Consider the following 23,237-nt stretch of genomic DNA (forward strand, 5'->3'; position numbering starts at 1 on the left):
GGATAGAAACATCAGTGATGAGAGAGAATCATTGATCGTCTGCCTCCTGCATGCCCCCTACTGGGGATTGAGCCGCCACCCAGGCATGTGCCCTGACCGGAATCGAACCCTGACCTCCTGGTTCATAGGTTGTGATGCTCAACCACTGAGCTGCACCAACCCGGCTACAAATGTTTTTAAAAGGGAAATTGTTTTAAAAACAAAATGATGGGATGGGTTCAAAGTCTGTTTCTTAAAACAGCCAATTGGGACAGTTGGAGTCACCCATGAGGCAAAGCCAGAAATAAACGAGGAAATTTCCTGATTTGAGTGGGAATGCCAGTGCCCTCTAGGTTAAAAGGAGACGCTCCTCTCAGCAGCAGTGAGGTGTGCGCATGAGAATGAGACCTCTGCTGGAGGGAGTGCGCGTGGTGATGAAGAACCTGGACTTCGGAGCCTGGGCAGGAGATAGGAGGCTCTGCCCATTTACTCCTGTGGCCAGGAGCCTCATTTCACCTTCGGTCCCAACTTCCTCACGGAGTATTCATTTAGATAGCGTATCGACGGCACTCGGCCCAGTGCCTGGCACATAGGGAACGTTCGCCAAATGGTAGCATTTGAAAAGAAAAGCTATTGAAAGAAGCAGTGCATTTTTAAAAATTTTTTGGTGTGAGCCTTCATTTTGAGAATTCCGTGGAATCTCAGAATTGCTGGGGGAAAATGTAGCTAGCATCTCCCTTAGTGTAGGGCTCTTTATTTTAAATTTATAAATTACTTTGAGGGTTTTATAAACCCTGCTGAAGTTGTGTATGTTTTGTATGAATATATCTTTTCTTTTTCCCCCCCTAGAGAATTTCAGATTCTCATAAAGGTCCATCCCTGGACCGAACACAGGAAGAAGACCCTGCCCTGGGGGTGTGACAGTGTGTGTGTGTGTGTGTGTGTGTGTGTGTGTGTACATGTGTATCTGTATCTTCTCTGTTGTGGTTACATGCTCTAGGTTGTCTATCTAAAACAACAGTTTCACACAGTTCAGCCTAAGGTGACACAGTGTGATGATGAGAGAGACTGTGATGAGTTATGACTCTACCTCATGTTCATCTGTTAGGTATCAAAGCCTCCCAAGTTAGAAGTCACCAGGCAGCCTTGTACCAGTAGTCACCGTATTTACCCGAAATCACCTGCTGTGTACAGTATTATGAAAGTCATGAGTCTTCACTGGAGACTGAGTGGTAGCTTTATCCCATCGTGTGAGTCATTTTTCTAGTTCTGTATTCTTTTGATCCCGATGACTACTGTTAGGAGCATTTGCTTAGTATTTTTTTTTTTTTTAGAATAAAAATACTTAGAATTAAAAAACACTTAGTCTTGCTCAGTATGTTTTCCCCTGTAGAATTCATAGGGCTAATCATTCTGGGGAGCAAACCTGCCTCGGGGAGATTTCTTGGGCAGCGAGTGGTGTTCTTTCAGAGAGCAGGGTCTGGCCGTCGCGTTGAGGGTTAAAGCAGAGGTGACACACAGGCAAAATGAAACCAGAGCTGCAATTACAAAGTGGGGCAGATGTAGGAGGCCAGGTTTCCTGTGGCCCATTTTCCAGTTTCCTGCCTGCAACCTGCAGAACAGGAAGCCGGGTGTTACCGGCTCTGAGAACTGCAGGACGACGTGCTCCGGGCCAGAACGGAGACACACGCAAACAGCACGGACAACAAAGACACTTGCAAAGAAAGTGAACGTTTGGGTCTTAGTCCAGGAATGTCTGGGAAGGAACAACCCATCTGTTTAAAGAAAAAGCATTGTCAATAGTGTGGCGAAGGCCTGGGGCGGGGCGGGGGCGGGGTGGAGAGGGGCAGAGGTGGGGGCCCGTGGGGGACATCTGTAATGCTGTCAACAATGAGTAAAATAAAACGCACAACAAAAAAATGAAAGAGTATTGTCAGCAGAGCCCGCATGTCCACAGGGGACTCTCTGGGGGCGCCTGGGGGCTGGCTGTCCCGGGTTGTAGGAACCTCTGATTTTTACAGCCTTACTCATCTCTCAAGACATGGTCTGCTTTTTCATCCACTGGGTTACCTGGAAAGATCTTCCCTGCCATGCCCAGGACTGCTGAATCTGTTTCCTGGCCATGTTGATATACGAGGGAGGTGGATGTGGTTAACCGACGGGCTGTAATGAACTACAGCCTCCCTTTGGGAAGGCTGGGTGACCAGTTGGCTGCTTTGATCTAGCAGGCTTGTGTTCCTTTAACTGCCCAATAAAATCGTGCCTGATGCTTTCAGAGAAGAGATTACATGGTGATGTGTATGCTGAAGACTGCGGACCGCACACTTCTTGGTGTGTGTGTGTGTGTGTGTGTGTGTGTGTGTGTCGCTACCCGATGTGAGGAGAGGCAGGGCTCAGGCGATCAGAAGACACCGGAGAAGTGGACACAACTATCATCCTCCTGAGGGGAAAAAAAAGAGGAAAATGGTTTTGTGTCTAGGCTCCTTGACACATGGTAGAAGAGTCTCTGAAGTCTCTGAAGTCATACGTTACAATCCCCACTTCAGTGGTAAAGAAATTAAGATCCAGAGAAGTTGATTCACTGCGCACCGTTTTCTTGAATGCTTATTGATGCTGGTGGAGTGGTGGCCAGCAATCAAGAGCTCCAGTTGTGGGTGCCGTGGTGAAGGCTTTCCAGAAGGCATAAAAAGGCAACACATAAGCCTCGTCAAAGGCTTATAATGGCCAGGGCCCAGGGCTGAGCTGGTCCCATACACCAGCTCATTCCAGTTAACTTGCTTCTTCGAGGTACAGGGAAAGAGGTGTGGGCTTCTGGGACAACCAATTATTTGTTTGCCCTGTGGATTGATCCCCTCTTCATCTCCCAGCCCAGGAAGAACACACGTTGTACCAGGAATGCCAGGAAGCTTTGGGACGTTGCCGAATTAGGGATCAAAGAGGTACCCATCGGAGTGGGGCCTAGGATGGGAAGAGGTGCTCTTGCACTCCCATGTGGGATCAGAGGGCTGGTCGGGCAGTGGTGTGGTGGGGTGGGGTGGGGTGGGAAGTGGCATGAATATACGGATGTGGGAGGAAGTAGAATGGCTCAAACACACTTTCCCAGCCCAAGTTGATGTAGCCATCGCTTTACTTTTCCAAAGGAAATTCCCACAAAAAAAGTCACCTATGAACCAACCAATTGACTTGTTTCTAACGTGCCCAGAGATAACACAGGGTTTCAGAAGGAAAGAGGGGTGGATCACAAGCACAGTAAACGACTATGTTGTTATTACAGTGGCATTCAGTGATTTCCCCTGAAAATGCTTTTTCTTTTCTCAGGTGGAAGAGTTATTTGAAAAACATTGCAAACTGTGAAGGGTCAATACTATAAGTAGGCTGCGCAATGGGGCCTTTCCCTCTCTTTTCCTGCGCGTTTTACTCTTTAGAAAATGGGCAATCTGTAGGGATTCACAGAACGAGTGAGAATACAAACACTTGTTAATAGATAAAAAGCTTTGAGGGGCAAGAACTTGACCTCACAGAGTAGCATTTTTTTACATGCAGTTATTGACAATAATTAAAATATTTTTGAAAATACATTTCCATAATCTTAGTTCCACCTACAAAAATAAAGATTTCAAGTATGGGCTGCGTAGTTACCAGGTATTATCCTTATTAACGTAATTCCTGAAAATTAGTCTTTGCTGAGTTACCGCAGACCTCGGGTAATACATATTGTTGTTTCCCAATTCCTTCATTTTAAGAGCAGGGTTTGTTTTATATAAGGAAATGGTTTCTGCCCTTTCTCTTGAACACTGATAATGTAATGGTACAGAAACACTCAGTAGATGCTGCTCTAGACAGAGGACTTGGACAGGGGAGTTGAATTTAAGAGAATTTTTGCTATGAAGTGTTCAAATCCATCCTTATTTCTCTAATGTGAAAGTTTTAACAAGCAAAAAAGACCGGTACTTACTGAGCGCCTGCTTTATTTACTGCTTACACAGTTCTCCTTTCCTTGGCCTCTCTCATTTCTGACTAATGTTGTTTAAGTCGGCTAATTTCTTTAGTTCCTACAATGCATAAGCCGTAGAAAATGAAAGATAGTAATTCTACTTCCTCAACTCCCACCTCAGTGTAACTTTAAAAATGAACTCAGGAGCACGCAAAGAGAAATGTTAGGTTGCCATCAATAGAAAGAAGAACAAATTAGTGGGTATTTGACTTCTAAGAATGGAAGCAAAAAAACCTCATGCTTTGCATAAAGATTCCGGCAGCCCCATCTCACATTAAGACGTCTGGCGCCACCTTGTGGCAGACCGAAAGAATGCCTGCTTCCAAGACCAGGAAAGCAGCTTCTAGGAGGGAGAGCAGGAGGGAGGAGGCAGCCTGAGAAGGGGCTCCCACAGCCCACAGCGGCAGGGCCAGGTGTTGCGGGCTTGACGCTGAAAACAATTTGGGGGAACCCTCTTTGTGCAAAAAAACCCCCCAAAAAACCTCCTGAAGTTAGAAATGTAATCACTAGGGCTCTTAGACTTGTGCAAAGTGGTGGTCCCTGAATCAGCCTCAGGGTGCAGGTTCAGGTGACAGGGCGATGCTGGTGGTCCTGGGGTAGAGCTAACTCTCCCGCCGGCCCCTCGAGGGAGCACAGTCACCCTGAGACACTTCTGTTCTTCAGGCTCAAGGGGGAGGCTGTCGGTGTGTAAACTGCAGGCCCCACGCTGCTGCTGCTTCCTTGGCATTTGTCACTGCTGTTCCCACCCCTGCCTTGTTATAACGTCTGCCTGGTTCCCTCCTTGATTAATGGGTAAAATTAAATCTTTAACCGTCTTCATTTTTGTATCTATCAGAGGGCCAGGATGTTACCTAGTGTGAAAATCATCATTATTATTATTTGTTTATTGACTTCCGAGAGAGGAATGGAGAGGGGAGAAAGATAGAAGCATCAATGATGAGAGAGAGGCACTGACTGGCTGCCTCCTGCACGCCCCCTGCTTGGGGTTGAGCCCCAAACCTGGGCATGTGCCCCTGACTGGAAATGGAACCGCGACCTCCTGGTCGATGATCAACCACTGAGACACACTGGCCGGGATGAACATTATTTTTTAGCAAAGGAATTTCTCAACTCTAGTTTCTCCAGGAGGCCTTCCAAGACGTCTCGCACATCCCAGGCTCCTAGCCCCTTCACCGGCTCTGGCTGCATTTTCCCATGAAGTCAGTATCAGGTTCTAAGGGGCTCCTTTTCCCGTCAGAGCCATGACACCTTAAAGTGGACTGATCTTCGTAGTGTATAAGTGCAGAGTTTGATTTTGCAATTGCAATACCCTGTGGAATTTCGTGCATTCAGAATAACCTGCTGTGTTGTTAAGTAGTCACGTTTGCTATGATGTATGGCCTGTCTTCTCCCCCTGAAGGCACGCTCCGTGGGGACAGTGATCTTCATCTCTTTTGTTCACTGATATGTCCCAAATACCCGGCGTCTGGACATGAAATGGTCACTCAAAAAAAAGAAAAGAAAAGGAAGGAAGTGATGAGAATTGAGTTTTGGAGAGCATAGTAGTGTAAACACATTTTACTTACAAGTACCTACGTTGGCTCAGTCCTTGACATAACCTTTAGGGCGTGTTGGATGCGTTTCCACAAAACATCATCTATCCTATGTAAAATGAATTGTTAATCTGAGTGGAGGGGGGGGGGGATGTGTGTTGTCTGTGCAATTCATTTTACCGTCCTGTGAGAATTCTAAACCTTGAGGAGCCTTTATCGAAGGGAGAACATAATAACAATTTTAATGAAAATCATTTGTCAACATGGGGAAACCTGTTAATTTTCCCCCTGTGCCTTTAAAAGGAGATATGTGTGTTATTCAAATTGGACAGCCTGTTTTAGATGATCTAACTAGACCCACTGCGGCAAGATCTAAGGTATATATTACAAAGGGAGAGCAGTTGGGGCAAATAGGAGGTAGCCTTGTTCTCTGGAGAGGCCTGGAGGCGGGCCTGCCAGCTGCTGTGACTGTCCTGTTTGGATAGCTCTGGAGTGTCAGAAATGGTGACCATTCATTGCAGGCTATGCCACCGACCGAGGTGAAGTTACTGTCAAGTGCTAAGGGGCCCCTCTTCCTGTCAGAGCGGTGACGCCTTAGAGTGGAGTGATCCTCTCAGATATCTAAGTGCAGAGGTCGGCTTTGAGTGGCATTACAATACCCGATAGAATCTCACACATTCAAAATAAGGTCTGGACAGGGGGGAGGGGAAGGAGAAGCATTTTCTAATGAGCAGAAATTTGTTTTGGAGGAATGTTTTTAAAGCATTTATATAGCATTTCGTTCATGTGTTCGATGTATTTTCACTTATTTTTTTTTTAAAGAAATTTTTTATTGGTTTTGAGAGAGAGAGGAAGGGAGAGGGAGAGTGAAACATCAATGACCCAGGCTGCCTCCTGCACACCCCCTACTGGGGATAGAGCCACAACCTGGGCATATGCTCTGACTGGAAATCGAACCGGCAACTTTTTGGTATATGGGATGATGCCCAAACAACTGAGCCACACCGGCCAGGGCTCATGTGTTCTCCGTATTTTCAGTGGAGAGTTTTCCAAATGAGCTCCGTGAGGCTAGGCTGATGAAACATTTTAACTTAAAGCTGGCCTCTCTTTGCATAATAATGCACACAGCCTAAATCTCAAGTATCAACACTTTCTCCAACTTTTTATTTAATAGGAGCCAGAGTATACTGTCGGAGTCACTCATATTCCTCATAACACCTGCATGTTAAGACACGGGGCTTCATTGAGGAATTAATCTGGGGAAAAAAAACACACACACACAAAAAAAACAAACAGATTTTTTTTTTTCCTGGTGAGAGAGAGCTTCATTTGGATGAATTTGCTAATGTGTTCTGTGCTGGCGGTTGTTGGAAGAGCATGCTCCCCAGTCACGATGTTGGATTCTTCCTTTTGCAGTGTCCCAGAGGGAACAAAATCTGTAGCTGGCAGGGGCGTGATAGAGTGCGAAGCGTGATTGTATGCAAAAACAACTGTGCAAATGATGACACTTAATCACGATTAAAATGAGTTAAGGTTTGAATTAAAATCAAAGAAACACAGCGAGTGCTCTTGCATGGAGAGCACAGCGGTGACGTCAGCTGGTGGCCCCTGCCCTGCTGTCACACACCCCCACCGCCCTGCCCCTGCTCCCCCCCCCCATACACTCTCACATTTTAATCCCCCCTAGGGCTCTGGCCAGAGGGTGTGGGAGGGTCCACAGCTGTCTTTGGGGCCCACTCTATCCCAGGATTACTTCTGCCAAGTGTTGAAGGGAGTGACAGATGTTTCTAGATGTGATTATTAGCTCACTGGGAAATATTTCTGAGACTCATCTCTGAGTCATGTGTGACGGGGATTTTCAACAGTGAAGATTTGTGTGCTGTGCAGTCCTCGAAACTGGTGGACCAACCAGGCCAGAGGGGTGGCTGGAGAGAGCAGGGGAAGCCAGAATGAGCCTCCTTAGGCAGGAATGGCTTGATGCCTTAGTCACCTCCGGTGGAACCGTGTTACTCACATTTAACTCTTCTGAGGAAGCCTCCAGCCTTCAGTGGTGGCCCGGCTGTGACATGTCGGCCTGGGAGAACCCAGGGGAAGGGAAAGGAACGTTCCACAGCCCGCCCAGCCACCAACCAAGCTCTACTGGCGTGTGAGAGTTTGCGGGCAGCTCTGTGGTTCTTGGTTCACAGCTCCATGCCTCCCCTCGGCCCAGTTCCTGCATTCCAGAAATCTGGGGAGGGGGGGCCCTGATCTGGAGGTCCCCATCTCCACCACTTGCTTGTCTTAGGCCACGGCCATTGTGCATGTGGTCATACTGAGCCCAAAAGAGCCCTTTGAGTAAAGACATGGTCAGCCAATCCCTTTGCATCTCGTAGAATACTTTTTGTAAAGTGCTGGTGATTGTAAATGTAGGCACTATAGTGTAAAGACATTGCACCCCAGTAAAGAGAATTTTTAAAGCAAAGACATCGGGCATTGTAATAGTCAGCTTTTGCTGCAAAGGTGCCGTGTAACAAACTGCCCTTAGACTTGCTGGCTTACAACAGCATTTCTTTTTCTCCTGGGTTGGCTTCAGGGATGCTGCTTCAGACTGTGGGACCTGAGGCTTGGCTCTAGGCTTTGGGTTGAGCTCAGGTTGGGCCCATGTGCCACATCTTGGAGCAGCAGCTTCACAGTGGTGATAGGAGCACAGGAGGAAAAACATGGGAAGCCCCTGCAAACTCAGCTCAGAGTCATCACGTTGTAGCTTCTACCCCCATTCCATTGGCCACATCAAAGCACTTGGCCACGCCCAAATTTCAGTGGGATGGGGAAAAGTACCCCAGCCTGTGTAGGGCACTATTGCACAATTATGTGAACAGGGAAAGGAGGGAAGGCATTTACCCAGCCTTCTCCATAGCTCCCATGCACACCGTGGCAACGCCATGAGAAGGGATTCCAGGAAGCTCAAGGAGCTCTGAGGAGGCCTGCGTGGGAGGAGCACCGAGTGTAAAATGCAGAGAGGCGTTTCCATGGCCCTCCTGTCCCATCTGGAACACAGTGGTTCATGTCCATTGCAGGAGGGGAAGGGCAGGGGGCCAACCACTTTCCCCTGGCCCCCTGCGCCCTCACCTTCAAACCTCCTGGCAGCCCCCTGCCCTTTGGAGCAGGTTCCTCTGAGCATCCCCTTCAAGTTTCAAAGATATTTTAAAAGTGACATTCTGAAGTACGTAGCTAAAAACACACCAAAGAATTTGAGACAACTGCTAGCAATTCTTAGTGCCAATGATGAGAGGAACGCCTGTGGCTCATCTACAATAAAAGGCCAGTGGCCGTAACGCCATAATGACCAACCGACCGGTCACCAGGAGGTGCACTGATGGGTCTTGCGTGATTTCGTGCGCTGGGCCTCTAGTCCTCTGATAACTGGAGGGTGGTTCTTGTCAGGAGCTGGAGCCTATGAGCTGCTGCGTATCACAGCAGCTGTGCTTACAAGACTCGTGAGAGGCAACGGGGGTTTTGATCCCACAAGACAATGAATCGCAGTCTCGCAGACGGAGTGGCCATTGTGCGGAGGGTTGATTTCCCCTTTAGAGGGCCATACATAGAATGCCGTGTGGGTATTTGAGAACACTCCTCATCTGCTTTCCTTCAACTGAGAAACCCAGGTTGCTTAGAGAAACAATGAAATGTGTTCCTTTGGCTAAACATGTGACAGGCAATGAGGAAATGACTACTTGTTGGATCGCTAGGTGTTTTCACATCCCTGGCCACGTGGAAAGGGAGAAAAACAAGTGGCCAGCCTGAAAGCTGCCCCTTTAAGAGGGTTGCACGAGAGGAGTTGTGGAGATGGCCACAGTGTGAAGCAATGATTCTGGCTCCCAGGCCTCCCAGGGCGGGAACCCTCACTGATCCTGGGGTCCAGTCACACCTCCTAGGACGTCACTGTCCCCTCGTGGCTGTCTCAGTTCTTGCTGGCTTTGTCCCCAGCTCTCAGCTTGCCCATAACGCCTCTCTTCCTGCCCGAAGCTCATTTCCCACCCTCTGTTAGTCCCTGGCCTCCTCGGCCCAGCACCGACGGTCACCCCCTCCTGCCCACATGGGAACCCAGCGCACGTCCTGTGTCCAGTCCCCGCAGCTCATCTGAGGTGAAGCGTTTGAGTGCAGCCCAACCACCTCTTCTTTTCTGGTTTGATGAGTGTCGATAAGAGAAGTGGATATTGTCATGGTTATTGTCGGGTTTAGAATCAGTACCCGTTGCCACGAAAGTCCTCAAACGCCTGAAGGTGGGGAAGCACCGAGGGAGTGGGGGGAACTGTCCTCGAGAAGGCCCTCTTTGAACGGGGTCCCGGTGAGCGAGTAGGCATTCACCAGCCTCCCAAGCCAGGGAACAGCATTTTAGGCCGAAGGAACAGCACTTACGAAGTCCACACCCGAGTCGAAGGGAAAAGATAACATTTTCTAGGTTTTCCTCTCATGGCGGAGAAAAAAAAGTGCTGTTCCCGCCTCCGCACGAGTGACGGTGGGGTTTGACCTGCAAGCTGGCAAATGCCTGGCAAAGTGCGGAAGCCTCTTCCAGTGGCAGACACCTGCCGGCTGGCGCATGCTGCATCCGGGCACTGTGCTGGGTTGTCAGAGTGCTGGGAGGACAGAGTGAGCCCACGAAGACCCTTCCTCGCGAAGCTCAGCCTATAGTCACCCCGACTGATACCCCCAACCTCATGATCCCAGGCCCCCACGCAGATGCACGTATCAAGGGGTCCGGCATCCATAGCAATGAACGGACTAGAGACAGACCAGCAAAGGAGTTGATAGGATGGGTGGACACAGACACTAGTTGAGGCAGGGGGTGTTAAGTGGAGAATCGTTTGGGGTCTAACGCTGCAGGTGGGCAGTTCGGGCATCATTTTTCACTTTATTTCCAACGCAACCCTGTCACCTGTGGGGATGTGTTGTGAATACGAGGACCACAGGGCTGCCCTGTATTTCTGAATCCTAGCTGTTTCCAAAATGCAGCCCAAGGCACCCGATTCAGAGTGGCCTGGTGGGCTGGACATAAATGTGAGGGTATTGGGTTCCCGGGGAGGGGAGAGGGGGCACTGAGGGTTCACCGGCACCCCTGCCCCCCAGACTTGCCGTGTGCTCGGCTCTGACCCACCCCTCCCTCCCTCCCCAGGTATGGAGAGTGCAATCACGCTGTGGCAGTTCCTGTTGCAGTTGCTGCTGGACCAGAAACATGAGCATCTGATCTGCTGGACCTCCAACGATGGTGAGTTCAAGCTCCTCAAAGCAGAAGAAGTGGCCAAGCTGTGGGGACTCCGCAAAAACAAGACGAACATGAACTACGACAAGCTGAGCAGAGCCCTGCGCTACTATTATGACAAGGTAGGCCCTTGCCGGACTGGAGGCTGTGGTGGGGAGCTGGAGCGGGGTGGGGGGTGGGGGGGCCTCCATAGTCCATGGTTGAAAGCACATAACCATGTACTGTGAAGCAAGTTAGAAAATCAAATAGAAGCGATGTATGCAGTTTTGGGTGGTTTTTTTTGAGAAAAATGGCTATGGAGATTTTTTTTTTTTCCGGAAGCCCTTTGGGTATGACTGCAGGTCCAATTCTATGCCTTCTGCATTTTCACCTGTCATAGCTGCAGGCCTCTGTGGGCAACAGAAATTAGATGTGGGTAGGTTGTGGGGCTTCCCTCACGGCTGCTGGGGTGACAGGATGAATGTTAAACTCTAGAAAGTCTGTTGATCTCATCTGGTTTGTAGTTCCCACACCTGGGCCTTTCCTGGGGGGATGGTAGCTTGGGCGTTTTGTTTAGTGCCTCTGGGTCGTCATTGATAAACCAGGATCCTACCAGTCCTGGCTCAGGATCCCTGTGAAGACGCAGCAAGTGTCATGTGGTCAGTGTTACTTAAAACCAAGCATGTCAAACTCGCGGCCAATGGGCCACAAACCTCATTTATTTACAGGAGTCCTGAGGCCCACTGCCCGCGAGTTTGACATGCTTGCTTAAAACAGTGCTCGGTACATGGAGTTCGACACTTCCCTAATCCAAAGAAAAACGATGTTCCTTTTTAAGTCACAGCATCGTTGCCAGAGCCAGGACAGTTGTGCATTTTAATCATTTCTGGAAAAAGCAGTCAGTGTGCCTACTAGGGCAAACAAACAACAACAACATTGCTCTTTAGGGGCAATCGCTTCAGGCCTGGGATTGTTGACCATTTCTGTGTGGCTCTGTTGTTGCTGACCATGTAGCCTCATCGACAGAAAGACTTGGTCGTAATGAGGGAGAGCTTCTGTTCTGGTTTTACTGGTCATATCGAAAGGTGGATTAAAAAGTGGCTTAAGTATTAGTTCCCGATCTATATTTAACGATTCCTCCTGCCAGCCTCTTTGGAATTCAGGACAGAAGGATTACACGTTTCAGGAAGTGGAGGCCTCGTTAATTATAAAGGTTCCTTCATGCAATCATAATGGCACATGATTGTGGCATTGAAACGTTCGAGGTGCTTTCCTTTAGTGTGGCAACTAATTAGTCCCGGCTCAGTGCAGGGTCCTACTAAGATGTGAAAGCACGTCTTGCAAATGGCGCTCGCTGCCTGCAAGCCTGGCAGACGGTCTATTGTTTGGGGTTTTTACCCAGGTCCTAGGTTGCACGATGGGAATTGGGACCCTCTGAAGGAAAACAGTCGTCTCGCCGGCTGGCAGGGTGCCCGAAAGCCTGAGGCTTTAAAAAGAAATCATTGTTTTAAGATAAGGTGTCAAAGGAAAGGAGTCCTGCCTCCGCGTCTGGGCCTCCGTTTCACCTCTGGACGCTGGGGCTGAGGACCCCGGGTCGTCAGCAGGAAGGGAGACCGTGGGCTGGAAATGACACGAAGAGACGGGCAAAGCTATTGCTGCTGAGACCACACCTGGTCTCCCCTGAGCAGATGTTTTTAATCTCTAAGGAAAGCCATTTCAGAGGCCGCAGTCACCGGCACTGGGCTGAGGGCTCCCTATCCTAAAACTACAACACCTCCAAGACAGCCCCTCTGGCATCGTCTCCTTTCTCGGGTGAGGATGCGGGGCTTTGGTGAGAAACGTGCCCATGGTCCTGCAGCCAGGAAGCCAGGAGCTGGGATGCCCACGTTCCAGGCCAAAGGCCCACGCCCCGCCTTCGGGGCCTCTCCTTTTTTACTCTGAATCACCTGAGTTCCAGGTGCCCCGTCAGGCAGCGCAAAGTGTATTGCAACCTTAGACGTTCTTTGTTGATTATCAAGCACTTCAGCACTGAAAAATCCATTGCACACGGGGTGTCAGGCTGCACCCAGGCTGGGGATCCCAGTGGCCAGAGAGGCCTGCTCCCTGAAATTGCCCCTTTCCTGTCCTGCTGGGGCTGAGCTGGAGGTCTGGCCTCGTGACCTCTGAGCAGCAGCTGGTGCTGACAGTGAGTGCAGGGGCAGCTCTCGTCCTGTGTGTCGCAGGCTTGGCCCTGGAGAAGGTGCCCTGCATCCAGCCATGGACCTGCGTGCATGTGTGCGGGTACACAGTACAAGAATGTGTCTACACATATGTACACACGGCTGTTTTCATCTTCCTCCTGAAATGTTCTCAAGTGATGAATAAGCGTGATGGTTAGACACCTGACGTAGTTTAAAGTGAGATGAAGAGGGAGGAGGGGGAGGAGGATGAAGGAGGAGAGAGGACAGGCTGAGTGGGGAAGGAGGAGAGAAGAGGAGGAGGAAGAGGAGGAGGGAAAGGAGGAGGAGGAGAAGAAGAAATGGCAAAAGAAGGTTACAAAAAGTACCCTGCATTTTACGTTTTAGGTGAATACCTTTCAGTTTTGCCAAAGTTACTCTGTGTGTAAATGGAACCATATGAAATTGCCAACATCTGGCCATTTTTGACCCACAAAAATGGCGATCTTAAGTGATCCAGGCTCTCCCCTAAGAGATGGGCTTGAGGAGGGTCTTTGTGAATGTGAGGGCCCTGGCCACCTGGTGTGCCCCACTCTGCAGCACACATGTGTTTCAGTTTCCCAACACTCTGGCATGACCTTGTTTGCCATTTACTGTCCTCCTCCCCCTCCCCCACGTCCCCCTCCCCCTTCAACTCCCTCTCCTCTTCCTTCGCCCTCCTCCCTCCTCCCCCCTCCCCCTCCCCCTCCCCTGACACTTATTCCAAACCTGCTCTGCACTGGTTGTAAATTAGGTAACTTCCTACCTTGACGGCTGTGTTCTTCCTTCCTGTTTTTTTTCCCTGTCATTTGCGAGCCACCGTCTCTTCACTCTTGGCTGAAATTGCACATCCCTGGGTTTGTCCTAATAGGGAAGTTTCCCTGCCACAGTAGACGAGCATGAGCGTGCCATTATTTTTATATGGTATACGTTATATTTTTAGCTCATTCCGGAATACTAGAGGTGGGTAGAGAAAAGGAGTGGAAAATACGGGCAGGACTTGGCTGAAGGCATCGGAGGAGGGTAACGGATGGGCTGATAGCGTCAGGCTGGGCTGAGGCACTTGAATCATCGTTCCTCCCAAAACCTCCCCACCCTCCTCCAGCAAGGCTGTGACAGCAGGAACTCTGGGCTGGCGTGTCCGGGTTTGAATCCAGCTCTGACTCGGTGCTTCGCCTAATCTCGCTGGGTCTCAGCGTCCTTTTTGGTAAAATGGGTGTAATAGAGTCTGCACTGTGGGCCTGTGCTGGGGATTAGCCGAGTTCACACATTAGCTGAGAACAGTGCCCCAGACACATCAGGTGCCACAAAGATGAACCAGAGTAATGACAGAGATGCTCTGTTCCTTATCGCTCATCGGAAAAGCTCAGGCAGGTGCAAGGGAGGAAATGGGGACCTTTGTCCTGCCTTCCGGCACGGGCCACACAGAGAGGACAGCTCGCGTCCCTGTGAGCCATCGGGAGCGCTGGGTTGTGCTTGTTAATGACTGAAGAGGGATGGCCACAGGTTCTTTACCCAATAGCCTATTTTTTTTAAATATATTTTTTATTGATTTTTAGAGAGCGAGGAAGGGAGAGAGAGAGAGAGAAACATCAATGAGAGAGGAACATCATTGATCGGCTGCTCCTGCACGTCCCCCACTGGGGATCGAGCCCTCAACCCAGGCATGTGCCCTGACCTGGAATTGAACTGGCGACCTCTTGGTTCCTGGGTCGATGCTTAACTGTTGAGTCACACTGGCCGGGCCCAGTGGCCTATTTTTGTCTGTGTTGGCTGTTCTGAAAATTCAACTACGAAGATGTTTTCCTATTTAAGTGACTCTTCCTCGCCCCTCTGAACCAAAGCGCACACTGTTCTGCACACCCCAGTAGGAGCGAGTCTCCATCTCTCCTGAGTGGCCGGCGTGGTCCAGGCTGGAGCCCCGCTGTCCCCAGGTCTCTGAGCCGAAGTTCACCCATCGGAAAGCGGCCATCGTAACAGCACCTTCCCTCGTCGGTTTGTGTAGGATTAAATGTGACAAGAGGCGCTCAGCACTGCCAGGCACTTGGTGGCACACAATAAATGCTCCTCATGTCTGCTATCCGTGCTTATTAACGTGCTGCGTGGCCTTCACGTGGCTGTGTATATAGCTGGCTCCCGCACAAAGCTGTCCTCACGTGGTCTCCTGGCTCACCCACTTTTACGGCTCTGGGACCTTGCGCAGGCTCTCGCATGCATTAGTTGCTCAGTTCATGTTAAATGAATGAGCCAGCGGACCACATAATGTGGTGGACACTACCCAAACACAAATCACTCAGATAAATGTTGACGTTAAGTAAGTGTTACAGTTAAACACACGCATTGTACAGTATTAATTTCCGAGGGCTGCTGTAACAAGTGACCACAAAATGTGTGGCTTGCAGCAACAGATATTTCTTGTCTCAGACCTGGAGGCCAGAAGCCTGAAATCCAGGTCTCGGCAGGGCCATGCTCTGAGATTCTGGGTAGAACCCCTCCTTGCCTCTCCCTGGCTCCTGGCGGTCTAGCTTGGCCAGTAGCTGCATCGCTCTAGTCTCCGCCTCTGTCCTCACATGGTATTCTTCCTGTGTGTCTCTCTCTTCAAATTTCCCTCCTATAAGGACACCAGGTCTGTTGGACTAGGGCCTGGCCTAATGACCTCATCTTAAATTGTTTGCATCAGCAAAGACCCTTCTTCCAAAGAAGGTCACAGTCACAGGTATGGGAGTTAGGACTTCTCCATTTCTTTTTGGGGGGTATCCTTCTAACCATAACACATACCTCTAGTTCACATACTGCTGGGTTTTCGTTTAGCTTTTCAGGAGTACACACAGAGGGGGATCCTTGGAGATGATGGCTTGATCCAGCAAATCCTCGGGGAAAATTGCTCCCCATGACAGAGGCAGCAGCTAGATTCAGCAGCAGGGACGGAACTAGATTCTGTGACAGGCACGTTCCAGTGTGCCTACCGTGTGCCAGGCACCGTGCTGGGTCCTCAGGGAGGAAACAGGTGAAGACACCGAGACCTGCCTGGGAGGGATTCAGACTCTCTGGGATCTCAGCGGTAAAGGACTTAGATGGGAAGCAGAGCTGAGCCTGGTGGCTGCAGCCCCCGGTTAGCCATGGCGGAGACCTGGTGCTGGCCTCTGAGGTTCCCCACCCAGCCTGTGTGTCTGTGGCTTGCTCATTTCCCGGGCACAGGGAAGGCTGGAGGGCCTGGGGTTTGCAGCCGAGCATCGCCAAGGACTGCTTCTCCCACTTCGTTTTTGAAGAGGCTGCTGGGCAAACCCAAATAAATGGCAGCAAAGGAGTGCTTCCCAGCCCTGGATGCCCCTTGCTTTATGCCCGGGCATGGACTGAAGGTCCCTGTTTAGCTTGGAAACATGCAGGTTAATGGGAGGACGCCTGTGTCTGAGTCCACGAGGGGCAGACGCCTGAGCTGGTAGAGACCTAACGGGTCATGTAGTTTGTGCCTGAGCATTCCCGTTCCTCCTTCCCAGGCAGCCGTCTCAGCCTCGCGCCTTCGGAGGTGGGTTTGTTCGTTGTGGTTCTGACCGGTTGAATTTGGGGGTAGGGTTTATTTTTTTTCCTGAAGTTTAAACTGACTCTTCCAGAAGGTACTTCTATAACCCGGTATTGATCTCTTTCAGAGGGTTTATTTATGAACATGTTAACAACCCTTTTCGCTCCTTAACCACATCGGACAGACTGGGTGCTTCAGTCTCTCATCCCGGGGGTGCTCAGGTGGAGAGGAGAGGGGTCGGTGCCCACAGCACACCTGGAACTGGCCCCGTTGGCTGCCCACACGCCTCGCGGCCCAGGTCAGAGGGGCACGAGGAACTGCTGGGTGCAAGGCATTCATTGGCTTCCAGATGAGCTCTGGGTGGTTTTAGTTACACACCCGTCTCCAGCTGGCGTGGCCCCTTTCCTTCACCTCTGCCTTCTCCTCCATCGTTCAGCCATTCCTTCTAAAACATACCCACTCCCCTTGAGCGGCTCAGCTCCTGGTCGGGAGGCAGACATGCCAACCAGCCATAATAGAGCGCGAGGTAGCAGACGCTAGCTGGGTCGTGATTCCAGCATCTTCCAGGAGAGACGGGGAGGCGGAGAGAAGGCCACCGGGAGCTCAGGAACCAGATCTGGAGGAATGAGGGTGACTGTACCAGGCTGACAAAAGCTGGGAAAGGATCTACCAGGCCAGCGAACAGCATGTGCTGAGGCAGGCAGGTGTGTGACTTTTCAGCCACGGAGGATTTATTTAGGGAACGAGGGAGAGAGGGGTGTGGAAGAGTGGGTGGGAAATGGAGCATGAGGTGCCTCATGCCAAAGAGTTGGAACTTTATGGCGAGGGCAACGGAGAGCTAATGAAGGGCTCTAAGCAAGGGAATGCCATGACCAGATCTGCATTTTAGAAACAAAGATCTTTACCTCCTCTTACTCTTCTCGGCATCGATCGTGTCCCTGATCTTTCTGGCCAATTCCCACAAATGGATCTCTGTCTGCTGGCTGAGTTGGCGCCACCCAGTATCAGGGCCGGCAAGCCCCTCTCTAGCACTGCCTGGGGGGGGGGGGCGGGGGCGGCAGAGAAGGAAAACGGGGGAGTCTGCCTGCCTCTTGCATATGCCCAGCTACTGTCTTGTGCTCATAGAAGCTGAAGCCAGGACTCTCGGGTTGCTGCAGAAGGAGACCTGGAAGCTTACACCATCCCTCATCCTTTTTCGGTCCAACGTCCAGCAGAGCTTTTGTCCTTCTTGTTGGCAGCGAACACTCATCCCGGCGGGAGGCGGCAAGTGTTGCCAGCTCCCCTCCCATCGGGAGATCGAAATGTTGATATGATGAGAAATCCTCCCGTCTCCACAGCAACGTCCCTGCTCCTTCTCACACTGTACCAAACAGTCTTGGTTTTAATTGGAAGGGGTTTAGGGGGAGAGCAATCAAGACAGAGCCACTGGCAGCAGATTCCTGGAAGTGGAACGCATCCCCTTCTTAGCCGAATTGGATAATTCATTTAAAATGGGGTGTGCAGTCGCGACAGGAGGATGTTCGCATGACTAGTACATACCTGATAGCGACCGCCCGTGCCAGGAAGCCGGACCCGGGCAGAATTTTTTAATTCCCCAAAATAAATTTTGCAAAGACAGAATGATGTATTGGCTGCCAGAGTGGAGAAAGAACCCAAATCCGGTAAGCGTTTGTATCCTGGAACCTTCTAGAACACCTGTGTTGTTTGCCAAGGAGACCCATCTCTTCTGGACTCCATTCAGGATGCCTTGTGTGTGCCCAGCCCTGGGTGTACATGTGGGGGGCCCTGCTGTGCTTTGCTGGGTGTCTTCTCCCCCCTGTCCCCCATGTCCTGTCAGCAGCTCAGATGGTCTGAAGCACAACAGATGGCAACTGGGCTCTGCCTGGGGGCTGAGGCGAGAACCAGGGCCTGTCTGCAAGCCTTTGGCCCTGGGAGCTGCCTGGAGACCTGTCGGGGAGCTGGCGGCCGCATGGAGGTCTTCCGGTCTCATCACGTGGCCTGGGGGAGAGCAGCAGGCCCAAGGGGGCGGGGCTGCAGGGGGCCCGGCATGTTGGTGGAGGGTGCTGCCTGCCTTGCACAGTCTTCCAAGCCAGCCTCCCTGTGGCACCCAGTGTTCCCCCCAAATAGGCAGTTGCTAAGAAACACCCCGAGTCTTGGGAGTACCTTCCACACGGTTGATAAGGCTGCCGTGCTCAGCGCTCAGATGCCAGCGCTCGGGCAGCCTGGCCAACTCCAGTGACGTCAGGCTGCGGCCCAAGCCCACACCGGCGTGCTGGCACGAGCGTTCCTGCTTCTTTCTGGGCTTCTTGCTGCAGGACATTTTAGTGATTGTGTCAACACACTGACAACACTAACCTTCACATCTTACCACCCTCCACCCACCATCTGCCCACTGGCCCAGCTGCTCCTCCCCGCCGCCTGCCTGGGCTCCAGACACAGTTATCTCAGTTCCTGCCCCAGGTCTGTGACGTAAGGAGGGGAGCTCACAGGCCTGTCATCATGGTTGGTAATGGGCCCATTTTAGAGGTGGGAATACTGAGTCTCAGAGAAGTTAAGTAACTGACCCAAGACGAAGTAGCTGGTAAGCGGCAGAGCTTTCCACCTAGGAGCCTTGAACCCCGAGTCCATGCTCAGGATTATGAAGCAGGAGAATCACATAGGTAGAGAGCCATGGGCCCAAACCTGAACCCCATATTCCCAATAGTGCTGATTATTACCCCAGGGCAGGCAGAGAGAGGAGGCCAGCCCCCCAGTATATGTTGTTCAAAGTGACAAGAGAACACCTCCTGGCAGCACTCTCAGAGCCAGCTGAAAACAGGAGGCGATGGTTCTGGGGGCCTCCGAACCCCCCAGACTTCCATGTATCCAGATGACGTTTCCTAAAGAAAACCAGACCGGAGCTTAGCTCCCTGTGGCCTCTGGGAAAGACTCCAAACTCCTTGCACCATCTGGGTCCCACCTGCCCTGCAACCCTCACCCGCATCTACTGGGACCTCATCCTTGCCTGACCGGTCCCTCTGCCTCTCCTGCCGGCCACCCCACTCATCCTCACACTCCTCTCTGCTCCACTCCTCCCGCTGGTGCCTGCACTCACTGACCGGCGCCCTTCTTTCTTATCATGCCCAGCATCTCTGCAGCCTGGGGCCTGCGGTGCCCAGTGAAGGTGGAGGAGGCAGGTGAGTGAGCCTGGGGATGAGCAGACATGCTGCTCCGTGGCACAGAAGGAAGTCTGTCATCTTAGAATGTCATGACTGGCAGCACCTAACCAACCATCCTGCCCGCCTGCCCCTCTTTGAGTGAGTGAGGACCCAGATGGAAGGTGATTTTCAAGAAAATTGGTGGCAAAGCCGCGGGGATGAGAGCACACTCCCCGATCACCTGTGGCTCTGACTCCCCCAGCCATCTGCCAGGTGGCAGGTGGCCACTCCAAACTGGAAGCTGGCTGCTGGCAGCTCCCTGCCTGGCAGGGAAAGCAGAGGAGGACGTACTGGGGGAGCAGTTTTCGGTTTTATTTATTAACACTCCAGAGGCCTTTAATAAAAATACCCTTGGATGTTGAAAGAGAGTCGGGAGTGTTCAGTGAGGGTAAAAAAATGCTGCTAACGTTCATCCCGAGCCCCCCTGGGCCGTGAGTCCCGCCAGGCGCCTGTCAACATCGGCGATTTCACGCCAGGGGGTGTGGAGGCGGGCTCCCGCTGCAGCCTGTGGTGCCAGGGGAGACAGACTTCCCAACTCAAACCACAAGGAAACCTCCCCCGGGAGCTGGCCAGTTCCGAGCCAGAGCTGGAGCCCTTTATTGCGGCTCGCTATTCTTAGAAGTTGGAAGTGGGGTGAGTGGGTGTGTGTGCGTGTGCGAGTGTGCACGCTCCAAAATTAAACCTGAAGCCCAGGCTTTGCCCAACCCAGGGCCTCTGGCAACGTGACAGCAGGCTGAGCCCTCAGGACACTGTGCCTCCCGCCCCAGTCGACGGAGACTTTAACAAGTAGGTTTGAGGGCGTAGGTTTTCTGGGGCTGCTATAACGAAGCCCCACATACACGATGGCTCAAAACAACAGACGTTAGCCCTGGCCAGCTTGGCTGAGTGGATAGAGTGTCAGTTTGTGGACCGAAGGGTCCAAGTTCGATTCCAGTCAAGGGCACATGCCCGGATTGTGGGCTCGATCCCCAGTAGGGGGCGTGCAGGAGGCAGCCAATCAATGATTCTATCATCATTGATGTTTCTGTCTCTCCCTCTGCCTTCCTCTCTGAAATCAATAAAAGTGTATTAAAAAACAAAACAAAACAACACACATTTATTCTCAGTCCTGGAGGTCAGAAGTCTGAAGTCAAAGTGTGGGCAGGGCCGTGTACCCTCTGAAGGCTCTGGGGCGGGTCCTTCCTGGCCTCTCTGGCTTCTGGTGGGTCCTGCCTCTGTCTTAACGAGGCCTCCTCACTGAGTCTGTGTCCTTTCCTCTTAGAAAGATGCCAATCATGGAATTGAGTGCCACTCTCACTGCAGTCAGATCCATCTCAACATCCTTAACTGATCACATGTGCAAAGACCCTATTTCCAAATGAGGTCGCATTCTGAGGATGTGGTGGGTGTGGATTTTGGGAGGGCACGCACATTCACTTCACTGCCCGGGAAGAGGCAGCCCCAGGGAGAGGCCGCTCCAGTAATGGGCCCCGGAGCCCTTTCAGAGCTGCTCTGTCGGGCGGCAGGTGTGGGGTGAGCCTTGCCCACAGCCAATTCCTAGCAGAGCCCAATGCTGCCAGCCAGCCGCTCCGTGCCCCCTCAGGCCCAGAAGGCTGGGGATGACAGGAGGCAGGGGCTGCCACTGCCCGGGCCAGCACCCGTCGGACGCTCCGGGGACAGAGGCCGGATTCACTTCCTCTCCTGTTCCTCTGAGCCTCACCAGGAGAGCATCTTCCGTGTTTGCTGAGAGAATGTTGGCCTGTTAGGGAGGAGGGACGCTGAGCATGACTCCTACAGTGAGTTCTTGTTCTGACTTTGGAGAGAGGACAGTCGGGGTTTGTGTCGGGAAAGGGTGAGTCAGACCGTGGTCTGGGAGGGAAACCAAAGGAGGCGCTGAAGACAGGGTGTTGGCTGGGAAGCTGGCAGCCTGAGCTCACTTACTCGTTTGTGAACGCAGCTTGGAGCCCAGGGTCCCTCCTCTGGAAAGTGGGCATCGGAGTGGTGAGGGCTTACGGGAGATAGTGCATAACCTTCGGTAAATGGCAAAGCCAGGTCCCATGGCAGGAACTGAGATGACTTGAAGGCCAAATGAAATGGACAGACAGTGTGACATAGTGAGGGTGCTCTGCAGTGACATCATCGCTTGCTAAGGGAAGTTCCCCTGGGCCACGTTTTGAGGACCTGCACGAATTGGGCACTGACGTATGTTGTTCTTTTAGAAAAAAGTACCCAGTGAGGCTTCTTTATTTCCCTTTTAGAAGTGAGCAGACCGAGGCCTGCGAAGTTCAGTACCCTTCCCAAGGTCATAGGAAGTAGAGAAGCTGGGATTTGAACCCAGGTCAGTGCACATCACATCTGGGCCTGTGCCCTTTGCGAGCAGCTCTCAGGTGGATGCTCAGAGGAGCCGGTCAGCGCTTCCCTGAGCTCCTGCGAGCACCTCTGCCGCTCCTGGGGGCCATCACCAGGCTGTGTGTGTGTGGACATTAGCTTCCGGTCGTTTTCACGTCGTCCTTGCCTCTTGGAGGTCACCCACTTAGAGGTGGGCTTTCGATGTTCAGTCTTCTGGCGTGGGACCACCAGGTTCCTGGTACCTCGTGCAGGGTACCCCATCAAAGCAGGCACCTCCTTTACCTGAGGGTGGGCAGAGGCAGTTCTATTCCTGGTGAAAGAACAGGCCTCAGGGAAGCCGGCCTTCCTTCCCAGGAGCTAGAAATACCCGAATGACAAGGACCATGCTTCCTACACCCAACACTGGTTTCCCAGGCACCCTGGGCTACCCCACGAGTGCTCTGGCATGCAGCGCCCATGAGTTCTGACGGGTTGAGTTAGCAGCAGCCTCTGAGCCAGCAGCAGCTGCTTTCTGGGAGAGGGTGTGATGGCGGAACAGGAGGGCTCGGTTTTGGCTCTGGATAGGATTGAGTTCAGACTTCAGCTCCACCAGTGACTGATTCTTTTTCTTTAAAAAAATAAAAGTCATTCTCAGCTGGTGTGGCCCAGCCATTGAGCGTTGACCCATGCACCAGGAGGTCGCTGGTGCGATTCCCGGTCAGGGCATATGCCCGGGTTGCAGGCTCAATCCCCAGTAGGGGGTGTGCAGGAGGCAGCCGGTGGATGAAGTTCCTCTCTCGATGTTTCCATCTCTCCCTCTCCTTTCCTCTCTCTCTAAAAATCAATTTAAAAAATATTTAAAAGTAAAGCTGACATTGCCAAGAAATGAAAATATATAGTCTGAATTTGATAAGTAATACATGTATTACACATATATTTAAAAATGTGAAAATGCAGATAAGCAAAAAAAGAAATTACAAGTCAATGGTAAACCTACCACCATTAAATTTTATTACACATCTTTTGAGATTAATTTTTCTTTCTCCTTGTATTTAATATACACGGTAGGGCAAAAGTAGGTTTACAGTTGTTCATATGGAAAATACAATAATTAAACAATAATACAAGAATAAACTCTGTGGACGAGGCCATGCATATATGGGGGGGAAAGGGAATATATGTCATACTTTCAACAATAAAGAATGATTTTTTAAAAATTACAAAAAGCCCTAACCAGTTTGGCTCAGTAGATAGAGCGTTGGCCTGCAGACTGAAGGGTCCCAGGTTCGATTCCG

General features: G+C 51.3%; 1 protein-coding gene across 1 annotated transcript in view; it reads left to right on the forward strand.

The window, feature by feature from the left end:
- Positions 1–23,237, forward strand: part of ELK3 (ETS transcription factor ELK3) — a 61,285-nt gene that overhangs the window by 14,501 nt on the left and 23,547 nt on the right. The window contains exon 2 of the mRNA XM_081084458.1: positions 10,658–10,866. Within this exon, the coding sequence (XP_080940584.1) occupies positions 10,660–10,866 (207 nt within the window). The 5' untranslated portion in view covers positions 10,658–10,659. The remainder of the gene's footprint in view (positions 1–10,657; positions 10,867–23,237) is intronic.

Source organism: Myotis nattereri, assembly GCF_964212035.1.
Source record: "Myotis nattereri genome assembly, chromosome: 2".
Classification (NCBI taxonomy): domain Eukaryota; kingdom Metazoa; phylum Chordata; class Mammalia; order Chiroptera; family Vespertilionidae; genus Myotis; species Myotis nattereri.